The sequence below is a fragment of the Leucopleurus acutus genome (assembly GCF_964270905.1).
Source record: "Leucopleurus acutus genome assembly, chromosome: 6".
NCBI lineage: Eukaryota > Metazoa > Chordata > Mammalia > Artiodactyla > Delphinidae > Leucopleurus > Leucopleurus acutus.
In genome coordinates, this window is record NC_139149.1 from 92,121,541 (window position 1) to 92,137,418 (window position 15,878).

At 34.9% G+C, this 15,878-nt stretch overlaps 1 protein-coding gene across 1 annotated transcript in view; it reads right to left on the reverse strand.

Annotated features, from left to right (window-relative positions):
• The window catches only part of KANSL1L (KAT8 regulatory NSL complex subunit 1 like), a 135,067-nt gene that overhangs the window by 5,000 nt on the left and 114,189 nt on the right, over positions 1-15,878 (reverse strand). The window contains 6 exon segments of the mRNA XM_082840934.1: positions 1,028-1,082; positions 2,420-2,544; positions 3,349-3,467; positions 5,596-5,724; positions 12,339-12,446; positions 15,345-15,510. Coding sequence (XP_082697060.1) covers positions 1,028-1,082; positions 2,420-2,544; positions 3,349-3,467; positions 5,596-5,724; positions 12,339-12,446; positions 15,345-15,510 — 702 coding nt within the window.

The following is a 15,878-nucleotide window of genomic DNA, read 5'->3' on the forward strand; positions in this document are numbered from 1 at the left end:
TTCACAGTGCTTTCCACTTACATAAAATATCCTTAATGCTTTATTCATCCAAAACCTTGTATTGATTGCCCCTTACGGAGTATACTGTTCGTGGAACATACTAATATCAAAGAAAGTAAAACTGTCTGAGGTAAATGAGAATTAGTTTAATGAGTTACTTATCTGGAGTTCTAAGACTTCTTCGGTTGTGTTTCTGGCTAGGGTCATTCTGAACTAGAGAAGGGTGCATTAAAAGAGGGAAGGGCATTAAAAAGTAAATTTTGGTAGTTGAAAAACACGATCAGTTGGCACAGAAAGACTGTAATGGAAACAATGTCTTTTATATAATACCTGCTTCTTCAGACTATCACTTTGAATTAGTTTGGTTATATAGTATCTTTCCCTTTAATTTTTCTTGTCTTACTATAAGTTTTATCCATACAGGTCCACAGTCCCTTTCCTGTAATTCCAAAAATCTGAAAAAACAAGTTTTCATAATTCATTTGGTGACACAATCTTATCTGAAATGATGTGGGGCTATTCTACTTTCTATTAATATTTCACTATAGAAACATTAATATTTGACTATGAGCACTGTCCTAGACTCCCTATATGTATTACATGATATATGTACCACAGTACTTTCTAAAATCCAAAATTTTCCAAATTCAAAAGCAACTGTTCACAAGATTTTGCATATGGAATTGTAGGCTTGACTGTTAAACTAAATACCATGCAGAAAAATATGACTAATACTGGGAATTGAATATATTCACATAAATTCAGTATTTCAATGACTCATGTAAGGAAATGGTATGTTTTGTTTTTGCTTTTCTTTATTCTTTATATATTTTGTCTTTGTAGCCAAATTTGCACAAAACACTTCCTAATCAAATTAATATCCTTAAAGGGGAACTTTCTTTTCATAAGTTTTGAAAATTTATAAAATCAGTGTATGTTCCTCAAATACCAAATTAAGCACATGGGGAAAAAAAAAATTAAGCAGGCTTCATAACATATTAAGTGCAGTACGTGAAAGGCAGCTTACCTCTTCTTCACCCAAATTATATTCATCCAGAGGCTGAAGAACAACCATCCTCCAGCTGTTGAAGATACAAACGAATTTCAAACAGCTTTTGTTAATCTACCTAAATGTAGCAATTTTATTCTGTAAGCACAGCTATTATAGTAGTGTTTTCTTTCTTTGGGATTTCCATAATTCAAATGGTTGTATCTTAGTACTTTATCTTTTAAAAGAGACAACGTATTTGTATTATGAGAAGAGGACAGGAGAAGATGAGGCTTTACTTTTGGCCTTACAATAAACAGTCTCTTATACATAGTTGCCTTTTATACCTACGAATGTACTAATTTTGAAATAAGTTAGTGGTATGCTGACAAACTGGCTCAGAAAATAAAGAGGAAAAAAGCTCTGATTTTTAGCATTTGCCAATTTCTTTGTGTGAAGACTCCCATCGTGGCCTCTTGTGAGTTTTTAACAGCCACATCACAGAATCCCTACGGGCTAAACAAGGTCAGCCAGCCGGCTCCAGCCTACCAGTGTAAATTGAAAACATTGTTGCTATAGAACATCTAACCACAAATGTTATTTCTTTACTTAATGTAGAATATGTCAACAAATTCTCTGCAGAAATTCTCATAATACCTCCTAGAGTATTAAGAGTTCTCTCAGTGCCTCAAAGCAATTATGACTAAAAGAATCAAATTAGTTAGAATAGAGATGGGTAGGAATTACTATAATTGTCAACCAGCTCTTGTCTCTGTTTCCATCCTTTTCTATTTCTGCTTCTTGGTGCCAGATTAATAATCTTAAACCTCTTTCATCATGGCTAAAAAAATGGACAGTTTGCTGCCAGCAGGAAACAGATCTGTGTATGGCATTCAAGGACATCCACAGTCTCGTGACAACTTCTTTTTGAGCCTTTATTTCCTGTATCACCCTTCACAAAACCTCAGTCTCTGGCTTAGCCTTGCACAGGTTGTCACAGGTGTTATCAGCTTACACTGCGAATACTCTATGCAAAGGTAGTTGCTTTCTTTGATCTCTGCAGCCTTGTGCATATCTCCATTTTAAAGAGCAAGGATTATCTGTTAGTGTAATTATTTACATCCCTAAAGTACCTTTTAGTACCATATATACAATAGGAAACCAAATATTGAATGAAAAAGCACTCAAAGTGCTGAAGTATTAGGAATTTCCATTTCTTAATAAAACCTGAGAAAGTAGTGCTACTGTATGGCACTTCTTTTCAGCATGAGTAATGTCAAAGTTTCTTTCACCATTTTCCCTCCATGTAACCATATAAGTGGGAGGAAGGCAGAAAGGAGCATCTTCCTTTCATTAAATAAAATTTTAACTTCACTGAAAATTTGTTTATTCAAAAAAAGAAGGAAAATTAAATAATGTAAGTATACATACCTTGGAGTAACTATTTCCTTATATTGGAGTTTCTCTAATTTAGCTGGGGCCACTAATGACATGGGAATCACAATATTATCTATATCGTAAGAGCTCTCACTTCGCAATCGTCGCCGTGCAGTATTCTGCAAGATAGGATTGTAGTAGTTTTACAATAGTATTTGGTTACTTGTAATGATACTCTCCTTTTACGAGTTATATAAAGATAACATGGCAGTGCCTTTAAGTTTTATACATTGTTATGAAATCTGAGTATAAAATGTTAAGAAAAACAAGAAGGCATATGTATCTTCTATGAACCAATACATTTGTGTGTGGACACATTCAGGCCTATTTTTAAGACCATTAAAAATATGAATGCCTTAAAATACAAAACATCAGAAGATTGTACCATAAAGCACCCTAAATGTCAGTGAAATGATCTTTTAACAAACTCATTTTTTATTAGGAAAGGCTATGAAATGTTTGGTGAGCCATTTAATAAAGATCGTTTTTACAATCTTCATTTATGTGTTCCTGGGTCCCTGAGCTTCATGCTGTTTTCTCTAAATCCTCCCGCGTTTTAACCTCTCCTCCCTACCAGGTAATGAAACAGAACAAAGTAAGAACGCTGCTGGATTCTTATTAGCAAGATTATACTTAGCATCATGTCAAGAAGTAGGGATGGTTATGATAAAGTTTAAAGTTTTTAGCATACGAAAAAAGCCATAACCAAGGACTAAAGTACAATTAGCTCCCTAGTTAAAAAAAAAAGTTTAATCAAATTTATTGCGTCTTAGTAAAATAATTCTGAATATGCTAATTATGTGCTAGTAAATAAGGCTGTTATAGGTTAACAAAATATCTATAACAAGTTCCCCTCCCCCCACCAGATCTGCCAGGTTTAAAGGTCATAAAGCTACTTTAAAGGTCACTGTACAAAAACCTACTTGTGATGATGAATTCTGGGTTCTTGATATAACATTGACATTAGTAACTGCAGTAAAATTGCTCTGGGATCCTGGTTCTGTGCGTTGAATAGCAAATTCTTCAAATCTAGTTCTTTCTCCTGCCATGGAAAGAACCATTGAGAATGTCATACATTAAATGTAACTGGTAGGTATTAGAATTTCTGTTATCCTAGTTTGGTAACATGTGTTTCTTGATCTGTTTAGACTTTGTTTTTTTAAATTCATGTATCAAAAATGAAAAAAATTAAGGAAATTTTATAAAAATCTTAGCCACAATCCTGCCACAATTTCCATTTTCTGGGGTCTTGACAGTTTTTATCCAGCATATCCTTCTTTATTAATCTCCCTTTACTCTGTTCATGTTTTCTGTAACTTATTCAGAGGTTGAACTTCTAAGACTTACCTCTTAATTTTCTTGTCTATTCTCTGATTTTTTCATATTGTTTTCTACTTTTTGGGAGATTTCCTTAACTTGATCTTCTGACTACTGATTTCTGAAAATGTTTCTCCTATTATAACATCCTATTTCAGGAATAAAATTTCTCTTTTCTCTCAGAATATTGATAACAAAGTTAAGTTTACTTCCAACTTTGTTATTTTCTGTCTCTTCCACGTTCCTTTTCTCCATTTGTTTTGTGTCTATTTAGTGAGTATATGTTTATTTTCTTACTGCCCTTCTTTATTTTACTTTAGTACAGATCTTGAAAAATATTTTCCTGTGTAACGTAAAATTTAATACACAGTTCATATTTATATTATTCCAGTTGTTTAAAAATGTCCTTTCTGGCTAGTTGTTTCTTCAAATCAGTATCCAGATCTTGAAAATGGTTGTCTAGAGAGCTGTCTAGTTACTTCTTTGTAGTACAGCATTTTATTCTATTCCTATGTTCCCATCTAGCTAAAAGTTAGATCTATCAGTTCAAGTAAAACAGTCTACATCTTAGGTAATGTGTATTTTTTCATAATGCATCTTTATATTAAGAGATACAGGTTTTCCTATATTTTGGCAAAGATGTATGAAAGTTCCTCAAAAGCTAGATGACTGTTGGTTATCTTAAGGTTAAGGCACCAAAAAAGCATAATGATATCCCTGAATGTGGGTGGGAGTTTAATTTTGTTCCACACTAGTTGATCAGGTAGTGTGATATTAGGTAGTGACTTTGGTCTGTTATGGTGGGATTTCTAGAAGCCATACTGATAAATATGTTAAAGCCACCGTGTATAATTACAGTTAAGTACATCTTGGATGTAAATAGTTTCTAATTTATTGGGTGTATTGACATACTATACCTCGGACATACTTGACTAATGTATATAGTGTTAGATCCACTGGAACAATGAATAAGAACCAATAGAGTATACAGATAATTTGTTATTTAAGACACACCTTTCCAGTTAAGTTTTATTTTTTATCATTATTTGCAATAACTGTTGAAACTATCTTGTCCCAAATCCCCATAACAAACCCATTTTGTATTACAAGCAGGGTTCTAGTTTCAGAGGTATCTCTATTCATCTTGGAACTGTACGTTCCTAAGGGGAATTCAGTCAGGCGGTTGAGTTACCTTAGATGAATCTCACCCAGTTTATCAAAATTCCGAGGAAGCTTCAGGGAAATCAACATCTCCACAATAGGTACCAGAAATGGTAATAAATATCTAAAAGGCAACCTTGTACTGACATATTTTGAGTCCAGAACACAATGTTGGAGACTAAGTACTGTCCAGGAGGATAGTTAGTAGAAGATAACTCTAGTTAGGAAACATAGGAAGGAAATCCTTAACTCACAAAGTGGATGGATTCCCAGTCCACAAATAATTCTGAATTGACTACATGAATATGCTGTTTAATGTTCATAGAACCATGGATGTTTTGTGTAATTAGTGACTGTTCTAGATTATAACTCCCATGAGGCAGAGGTTCTTTGGAAATCAGAATTTTTTTATTTTTTTATTTTATTTTTTTTTTTTTGCGGTACGCGGGCCTCTCACTGCCGTGGCCTCTCCCGTTGTGGAGCACAGGCTCCGGACGCGCAGGCTCAGCGGCCATGGCTCACGGGCCCAGCCGCTCCGCGGCATGTGGGATCTTCCCGGACCAGGGCACGAACCCGTGTTCCCTGCATCGGCAGGCGGACTCTCAACCACTGCGCCACCAGGGAAGCCCGGAAATCAGAATTTTTTATTTTCAGTTTTTAGTACTAGTGCTCCTGTCCTCATTTTAACCTACCTAATGCTGTTTCACTCAAGTGTCTTTTCTTTCTTCCCTGTAACAGCTGTGCAGAAGATTCTGACCTCATTTGAGGTTTGCATATAGGAGAATATCCATTTCTCCATTGATTCAGAGAAGTATTATGTACTGAAAAGGAAAGAAAAATGTGAAGTTTTAGTTCCTTAACACAAATATAATGAGCATGTTAACTTCTTTTTACTTTGTAACATTGCAGAATATTAATATACCAGTTCAAAATTATATATAATGAAGTAAATACTTACATACGAAGATGAAATACTCCTAAGCTGAAAATAACCAAAGTAAGATTCATTAAAAACATCTTCAGGAAGTGCTCAACTTCCTATAGTTGCTCCATTATGTGAAGAGGATGAAGAGGAAAGGTGATCTGTTCTCACAGTCTTCTAAATTACAGAACTTTACAGAGAAGATTTGTTCAGATCTGTAAATCTTGGCTGAATATGATCTGAATCCTTAAGTTAGTTCCTGCTTACCTTAAATCTGGGAACAACTCAGGACTAAGTAAGATTATAGAATACAACAGACTGGGATCTCTTGAGAGCAATAACCAGATTTCATCAATCTCCTGACAGTGCCTAGCACCATTCTTTCACTTTTTAAAGCAATGAATTTTTTAAAAACTTTAAGTCACTTAATATCTCTGTGCCTCAGTTGCCTTATCTGTAAAATAGGGATAATAGCTATTGTGGGATTGTGAGGATTAAACAAATTCCTGTAATAGTCATTAGAAGGATATCTGCATAAGTATGCAATAAATGTTAGTTTCACCATGACTCTTGTTCTGTCTGAACCCCATATTTCCAGTACTGGATAAATAACTAAATTGGCTTCTTTTTTTGAAATGTTTGGAGATGTGGAAAGGATAGGGAAAAAATATGAAGGGCTAAGTGCCAAATTCTCACCAACACTGAGAAAAAAGAGTATGGTCTACCAACAGTGACTGGGACTCAGATTTCAAGATGGCAAAGCACCCTAAAAATGATAGACAAAATTTTTATACATAGATGCACAGATCGGCACATTTACATCCACGTTAGCATGCAAAAAAAGGAACTTTTAAGTAGAGTGGAATTTGTGAGCAATCTCTGAAAGCCTAATATCTTACGAAATTTGAGAAGCAAACTGCAAAAGCACATGGGAAAGTACTGCCACAAAAATGTGATCAAAATCAAAGGCGCTCCAGACCTGGAGGAAAGAATTACCTGCAGTAACTAATAGAATGACTACACTTGCCAGCCTGCCAACACCTCCACCAGGGTCCTTGAGGCTTCAGTAGAGAAATGGATGGGTGGGTAGATAAGGCAACGCCCGGTGCCCCACTTTGTTTGAAACATGTCCTGCTCATCCATAACTGCCTCTGAAAACAGTATAGAGTGCAAATTTCTACCTCTTCCATGAGAAGGATCCCATAAAAAGCAGTGGCAGAAGTTGTAACGGTGAATATCAACTTTAAAGATGAGAACACAGGACTCCAAAAATCTGAATACCAGTAGCGTAAAACAAAGAAAAGGTACAAACAACAAATGGAAGAACCATCTCTAGAAATAGTTAATGGGTTCACAGAATACAGATTTACAGGTCTTCAAAATAACTAATATTGCCAAGAGAAAGAGGCAAATGGCCAAGAGACCTCAGAAATGGGAAGTATAATTGTTGAAATTGTGAAACAAAATCATTGCTCACTGCCCTGAATAACAGAATGGTCATATCTAAAAGTCAAGATCATTGGATTGGAAGAGTAATTCCACAACTCAAAGGAATAAAGTGATGGAAATATGAAAAAAAGGACAAACCAAAATAGGTTAACAAAGGATTGAATAGAATGAATAGGATGTAATATTTGAAGAAATGATAGCCAAATTTTTTTACACATTGATATTAACTCTAATGTTTCAATAACTCACTTGAGCATCAAAGCAAATGAAAAAAAATATATATATATATATAGCACATAAGTATGAAGACATCCTAAAAGTTACCAGAGAAGGGAAAAATTACTGCAAAGGAATGAGAATCAGATTGCCAGAAAGCAAAAGCACAAACCCACAGCCAACATCATCCTCAGTGGTGAAAAACTGAAAGCATTTCCACTAAGATCAGGAACAGGATAAGGTTGCCCACTCTCACCACTCTAATTCAACATAGTTTTGGAAGTTTTAGCCACAGCAATCAGAGAAGAAAAGGAAATAAAAGGAATCCAAATTGGAAAAGAAGTAAAGCTGTCACTGTTTGCAGATGACATGATACTATACATAGAAATCCTAAAGATGCTACCAGAAAACTACTAGAGCTAATCAATGAATTTGGTAAAGTAGCAGGATACAAAATTAATGCACAGAAATCTCTGGCATTCCTATACACTAATGATGAAAAATCTGAAAGTGAAATCAAGAAAACACTCCCATTTACCATTGCAACAAAAAGAATAAAATATGTAGAAATAAACCTACCTGAGACAAAAGACCTGTATGCAGAAAATTATAAGACACTGATGAAAGAAATTAAAGATGATACAAACAGATGGAGAGATATACCATGTTCTTGGACTGGAAGAATCAACATTGTGAAAATGACTCTACTACCCAAAGCAATCAACAGATTCAATGCAATCCCTATCAAACTACCACTGGCATTTTTCACAGAACTAGAACAAAAAAGTTCACAATTTGTAATGGAAACACAAAAGACCCCGAATAGCCAAAGCAATCTTGAGAACGAAAAACAGAGCTGGAGGAATCAGGCTCCCTGACTTCAGACTATACTACAAAGCTACAGTAATCAAGACAGTATGGTACTGGCACAAAAACAGAAAGATAGATCAGTGGAACAGGATAGAAAGCCCAGAGATAAACCCATGCACATATGGTACCTTATCTTTGATAAAGGAGGTAGGAATGTAGAGTGGAGAAAGGACAGCCTCTTCAAAAAGTGGTGCTGGGAAAACTGGGCAGGTACATGTAAAAGTATGAGATTAGATCACTCCCTAACACCATACATAAAAATAAGCTCAAAATGGATTAAAGACCTAAATGTAAGGCCAGAAACTATCAAACTCTTAGAGGAAAACATAGGCAGAACACTGACATGAATCACAGCAAGATCCTTTTTGACGCACTTCCTAGAGAAATGGAAATAAAAATAAACAAATGGAACCTAATGAAACTTCAAAGCTTTTGCACAGCAAAGGAAACCATAAACAAGACCAAAAGACAACCCTCAGAATGGGAGAAAATATTTGCAAATGAAGCAGCTGACAAAGGATTAAGCTCCAAAATTTATAAGCCACTCATGCAGCTCAATAACAATAAAACAACCCAATCCAAAAATGGGCAGAAGACCTAAATAGACATTTCTCCAAAGAAGATATACAGACTGCCAACAAACATGTGAAAGAATGCTCAACATCATTAATCATTAGAGAAATACAAATCAAAACTACAATGAGATCTCTCAAACCAGTCAGAATGGCCATCATCAAAAAATCTAGAAACAAAAATGCTGGAGAGGGTGTGCACTGCTGGTGGGAATGTGAATTGGTACAGCCACTATGGAGAACAGTATAGAGGTTCCTTAAAAAACTACAAATAGAACTACCATATGACCCAGCAATCCCACTACTGGGCATATACCCTGAGAAAACCATAATTCAAAAAGAGTCATGTACTAAAATGTTCATTGCAGCTCTATTTACAATAGCCTGGAGATGGAAACAACCTAAGTGCCCATCATCGGATGAATGGATAAAGAAGATGTGGCACGTATATACAATGGAATATTACTCAGCCATAAAAAGAAACGAAATTGAGCTATTTGTAATGAGGTGGATAGATCTAGAGTCTGTCATACAGAGTGAAGTAAGTCAGAAAGAAAAAGACAAATACCGTATGCTAACACATATATATGGAATTTAAGAAAAAAAAATGTCATGAAGAACCTAGGGGTAAGGCAGGAATAAAGATGCAGACCTCCTATAGAACGGACTTGAGGTTATGGGGAGGGGGAAGAGTGAGCTGTGACAGGGCGAGAGAAAGTCATGGACATATACACACTAACAAACGTAGTAAGGTAGATAGCTAGTGGGAAGCAGCCGCATGGCACAGGGATATTGGCTCGGTGCTTTGTGACAGCCTGGAGGGGTGGGATAGGGAGGGTGGGAGGGAGGGAGACGCAAGAGGGAAGACATATGGGAACATATGTTTACATATGACTGATTCACTTTGTTATAAAGCAGAAACTAACACACCATTGTAAAGCAATTATACCCCAATAAAGATGTTAAAAAAAAAAAAACTAAAAAAAAGAAGTACCATATGACCCAGCAATCCCACTACTGGGCATATACTCTGAGAAAACCATAATTCAAAAAGAGACATGTACCACAATGTTCATTGCAGCACTATTTACAATAGCCAGGACATGGAAGCAACCTAAGTGTCCATCAATAGATGAATGGATAAAGAAGACATGGCACATATACACAATGGAATATCACTCAGCCATAAAAAGAAACGAAATTGAGTTATTTGTAGTGAGGTGGATGGACCTAGAGACTGTCATACAGAGAAGTAAGTCAGAAAGAGAAAAACAAATACCATATGCTAACACATATATATGGAATCTAAAAAAAAAAAGGGTTCTGAAGAACCTAGGGGCAGGACAGGCATAAAGATGCAGACGTAGTGAATGGACTTGAGGACACGGGGAGGGGGAAGGGTAAGCTGAGACGAAGTGAGAGAGTGGCACTGATATATATATATATACACTAACAAATGTAAAACATATAGTTAGTGGGAAGCAGCCACATAGCACAGGGAGATCAGCTCAGTGCATTGTGACCACCTGGAGGGGTGGGATAGGGAGGTTGGGAGGAAGATGCAAGAGGGAGGAGATATGGGGATATATGTATACGTATAGCTGATTCACTTTGTTAAACAGCAGCAACTAATACAATAATGTAAAGCAATAATACTCCAATAAAGATGTTAAATTACATTTTTAGTACTAGGCATACACCCTGAGAAAACCATAATTCAAAAAGACACAGGCACCCCAATGTTCACTGCAGCACTATTTACAATAGCCAGGTCATGGAAGCAACCTAAATGCCCATCGACAGATGAATGGATAAAGAAGATGTGGTACATATATACAATGGAATATTACTCAGCCATAAAAAGGAACGAAATTGGGTCATTTATAGAGATGTGGATGGACCTAGAGACTGTCATACAGAGTGAAGTAAGTCAGAAAGAGAAAAACAAATATCGTATATTAACGCATATATGTGGAATCTAGAAAAATGGTACAGATGAACCAGGTTGCAAGGCAGAAATAGAGACACAGATGTAGACAACAAATGTATGGACATCAAGGGGGGAAAGTTGGGGGGTGGTGTGGTGTGATGATTGGGAGATTGGAATTGACATTTATACACTAATATGTATAAAATAGATAACTAATAAGAACCTGCTGTATAAAAATAAATAAATAAAATTTAGAAAAAAGAATTACATTATAAGTTAATTTGGAGAAAAATGACATCTTAAGCTACCATATTCTGACAGGAACAGGGTATTTCTCTCCATATAAGCATATACTCATGTTCCTCTGTAAACTTTTTAAGTTTTCTTTATGTAATTCCTTGTTAGGTTTAATCCTAGATATTTTATATTTTCATTGTCAATATGTCTAGGATAATTTATTCTTTTACAAATTCTAATAGGTTATTACTGGTATTTGTAAAGGCTACTTAATTTTATAAGTTTATTTAAAATTCTGCTACCTTTCAGAACTCTAATTCTAACAGGCATTCAGTTGATTCTTGAGTTTTTGAGGGAGATGATGATTTCATTTGGAAATAATTTATCTTGTGTGACGTTTTGATGTTGAGATTTTAGCTTTGTAGACAGTGAAAATACGCTGATGTATTTTCTTTCTTTTTATGATTTATTCCCAGCATAGACAATGTCTCCACCCCCCATTCAGAGTTTCATTATAATTTTTCAAGTTTTATTTTGTAATTTTAGTGTTTTATTTAAAATTCTTGGAACCAAGTAGAATTTATTCTGATACATGATATGAAATGAGTGTATAAACAAAATTTCCCCCCAAAAGACTAACATTACTGTTCATTCTCCACTTTCTTATTGATTTACAGTTCTTCCTTTATATAATAAAGAAGAAGCTATGTAGTCTGTTTCATGGATCTACTTTCCTAAATGTAAGCAAAATAGAATCTATGCTAATGATTATAGATTTTTGTCATGTTTCCATATGTGGTTGGGCTAGATTCAATATTTTTTCCAGCAATTCCTCTTCCATTTTCCCATTAATTCTTCCCAATGGGCTTTACAACTATTTTATGTTAACCAAATTCTTTTAGAACTTCAAGTTATATTGGACGTTGCATTAAACATAAATCAAAAGTCAGAACTGATATCCTAATTATTCTTACCATCCAGCAGTGCTGTATCCCCATGTTTATTTAAATTTCCTTTTATATTTATCAATAATATTTCATAATTCTCATTCAATAAGTATCCTGTTAGGATTACTCCTGTGTATTTTCTATTTGTATGTGTGTGATTTGTGAAAAGTGAATATTAAAAATTAGGGATTTACATTCATTCCTTTGTTAAATTTTACTTCCTTAGCAAAAGTAATAAGTATACGAAAGATGTAAAAGGTATATAAAGTACCAAGATTTGTAAATGACATACCAGGTGATGGAGATATGATACAGTCTCCTACAAATTTATTTTCAGAAAGATCTCCTTTTATTTCAGTCTTTTTTAACAATGTTTCAAGGTGAAAATGAAGAGGCACATCTAGAAAAATAAAGCAAAAAAAGTGTTTTCAGTGAAATCACTCTTTACAGACTCCAATATTAAGACTTAGAAAAATAAGCCAAAGCTTGAAAAGTCATAACTATTAGAAGTGGCAAACTATTCTTTCCAAGCGTGTTGTTAGCAGTATTTTGGAAATTACTGATTATATGTAAAATAAACGACACTAACAATGAACAATTTCATAAACTAAGATGAACAAATATAAATATTAAATACTATTTGCAGATGAAACAAAGGTCTTTAATAAAATATAGAGCCAAACCTGCCTGACTCTAAATCCATTCCACCCCACCCCTACAAACTCTGCATTTGAAATAAAGTTTCCAAAAGACATAATTAACATAATTACACGATTTTAATTACTTGAGGGAAAACCACTATAATTCAGATGCAACCTTTTATGAAAATGCTGTTTCACATTCCCTTAGTTTACTAGTATTATGAATCACAAAATGAAATCTACTTTTACAAAGATCAAAACATATTGACAAACTAGTTCTCTTCTTTTAAACAGAGACTTAGGAGAGTCGTTCAATTCACTATGTTTATATTCCATATTCACAACCAAAAGAGGAGCTAAATAAATAAAATAGATGTGCTTCACATTTATTAACTAAAGGGTATTTTCTTCAGTCAAGAATGCAAAAACAATCATTTTAAAAAGCATTCAACAGACACCTAAACTTTTTCCTAAGAAACATAAAGAAATATTTTATAAAGCAGCTGATTTATTCAAAGTTTTGCAACAGAAAGAAGGTATTCATTTTTAAGAAAACTAATTATGAATGCATAAATCAGGATAGACCCAGGAAGGGTCTCAATTTTAAGCAAGTATTTCTCCATCGAAAGGTGTATTTTAATGGCAGAGCCATATTCAAGTGTGGAAAAATTTTTCTACACAAAAAAATGGGTTCATAAATATCACTTGGAGACTCTCCCAAGGGTCAGATGTAAGATGGATTTCAATGCTATCACTATACTATGACCATAATAAAACTATATGACAAAATGAAAATAAGAATACAAATTAAATATGCTACTTAAACATTTCAGGATTCTGATATTTCCAATTATCAAAACATAAGTTTTTCCAATGAAATATCACTTAACTTTTATATGGAGTATCGCCTATTCTACCACTGTTGTTCTTGAGTTGTGGGAAAACATGACATAACTAGGGAAGGTGCTTGGTCTACCCATATACCTTCCTTAGAACCCACACTGTGACCTGTGGGCTTTTTATTAAAATTTCATAACACTTTATTACACTTATTAGTTTATATTTCAGTTGTCAAACTAGAATGCAAGTACCTTGAGGGATTTATTTGTATTTATACTCCTACCACCTACTTAGTACCTAGTATACAGCAGGTATTCAGATTTTTATTAAATGAACACAAGAAGAAATGGATAACCCTAAGTAGTAGGTAAGGAAGCTAATCTTAACTTATTAGATATGACATAGTAGGACGAAAGATTATTTATGCCAGCTCTTAGATTTTTGTTATCAGAGAAACAAATTTACTAATAAGAAAACAGAAAGGCAGTAAAGAGTATGGTTAGGAGTGTGGCTCTGGAGAATGACCACCTCAGATCAAATCCTGTCTCCATCATTTACTAGCTGTGTACTATGGATGAGTAATTTAACATCTCTAAGCCTCAATGTTCTTATATGTAAGATAAAGAGGACAATAATATCTATCCTCATGGGGTTGCTGCAAGCATCAAACAAGAAAATGTAATGTGCTTATAGGACCCAGTGTATGCTAAGACCAAATGTTAGTTGTGTTATTGTTATATATATTATTTTTTCTTTCTATTATTAAGGTTTCCTCAAGGATGGAGTAAAATAGTTCCTACCAGGAACTTACTTCAAAGTATGGTGTGTAGCTAAGAAACCACTGGTAATACTGGTAAAAACCAAACTAACATTCAGGGCAGGAATAGGTACAAGAAATAGTGCTTTACAAAGAGGAGCAGTCCCTGGATGATTAGAACCAAAAGCTGAAAAGGAAACAAAAGCCCATTTGAGATATCTTCCCATAAAGAGAGGAACCTGAGATAACCAGTGTGAAGAATGTTTGCTTTTTTACCCTAAATATTTACTTCAGTTCCAATGTAGGAAGACAGAACTGGAAAGAAACTTAAAGCCATCTTAGGGATATAGGGATGCAATGCCTCATCTGCTCAGTTGTATATTACAGGTATTTTTGAGGTTCAGAAGTTGACTATGTCTAAAGATAGACAATTTTCTTCTCTCAGAGAAATTCAATGCTGATTATAGATGGAGGAATACTACATGGCAGGGAAAACTCCATGCAAAACAACACATTAGAAAACGAACTCTGACTTACTGAGAAACATTTCAACAGCACAGCCATGTTATCAATAAAATGCTAAAAATTTAACATCAAAAGGAGATCAAAAGCTAAGAATTTCCCAAAGTAAGTCAAAATGGTTTCCAAGGAATTAAAAAATCAACCTAGGGCTTCCCTGGTGGTGCAGTGGTTGAGAGTCCGCCTGCCGATGCAGGGGACACGGGTTCGTGCCCCAGTCCGGGAAGATCCCACATGCCGCGGAGCGGCTAGGCCCGTGAGCCATGGCCGCTGAGCCTGCGCGTCTGGAGCCTGTGCTCCGCAACGGGAGAGGCCACAACAGTGAGAGGCCCGCGTACCGCAAAAAAAAACAAACAAAAAAAATCAACCTAAAGATAGAACATTAATTCAGCATGTGACTAGATTAATTTCTCTATGAAAACTGTTTAGCTGTAATATCCAGTGACAACTGATAAAAGTTTATCAGATTCCTTGTATTTACAGGATTAGATTTCACCATAAAAAAGTCAGTTACTTAGAAATTTTTTAAAAGGAATCTTACCTGATGGCAATGATAGAACGGAATGGAAAGAAGAATCTAACTCTGATACATGTTCTGTTAATATTTGAGACTTTGAATTGTGTTCACAGCTGCTCCAAATTGAAGATGATTGCAGGCAAGGCATTTGTGTAGTATTTAAAAACCTTGTTTCTTTTGAAGGCAAAGTCTGCAAGGAAAAAAAATAAAGAGTTCATTTTTGTTGAAAAGCTAATCAGAGAGAATATAACAGTTATAGTACAATATCTGAATGACACCAGCAATAAGTCCTGGATCACTAAATCACCTTGGGGAGAGTGCTTTACAATGACCTAGACTAAGTGATAGAAGCAAAGATATAGAAGGCCATGAGTGTGATGAGATTTGACAAGTCCCTTTTCAGTCCTTCAAAATGAAGAGTAAAGTCTGTGAAAATGGGTCTTTCTCCCGTCTTAAGAAATCATAAAAAAGAGAAATGAGTTTGAACAACTTTAGGTCACAAGAAAATGGTTACACTCCAGATTAGTGAAAAATATGACAGTGAGCGGGTACTATGTT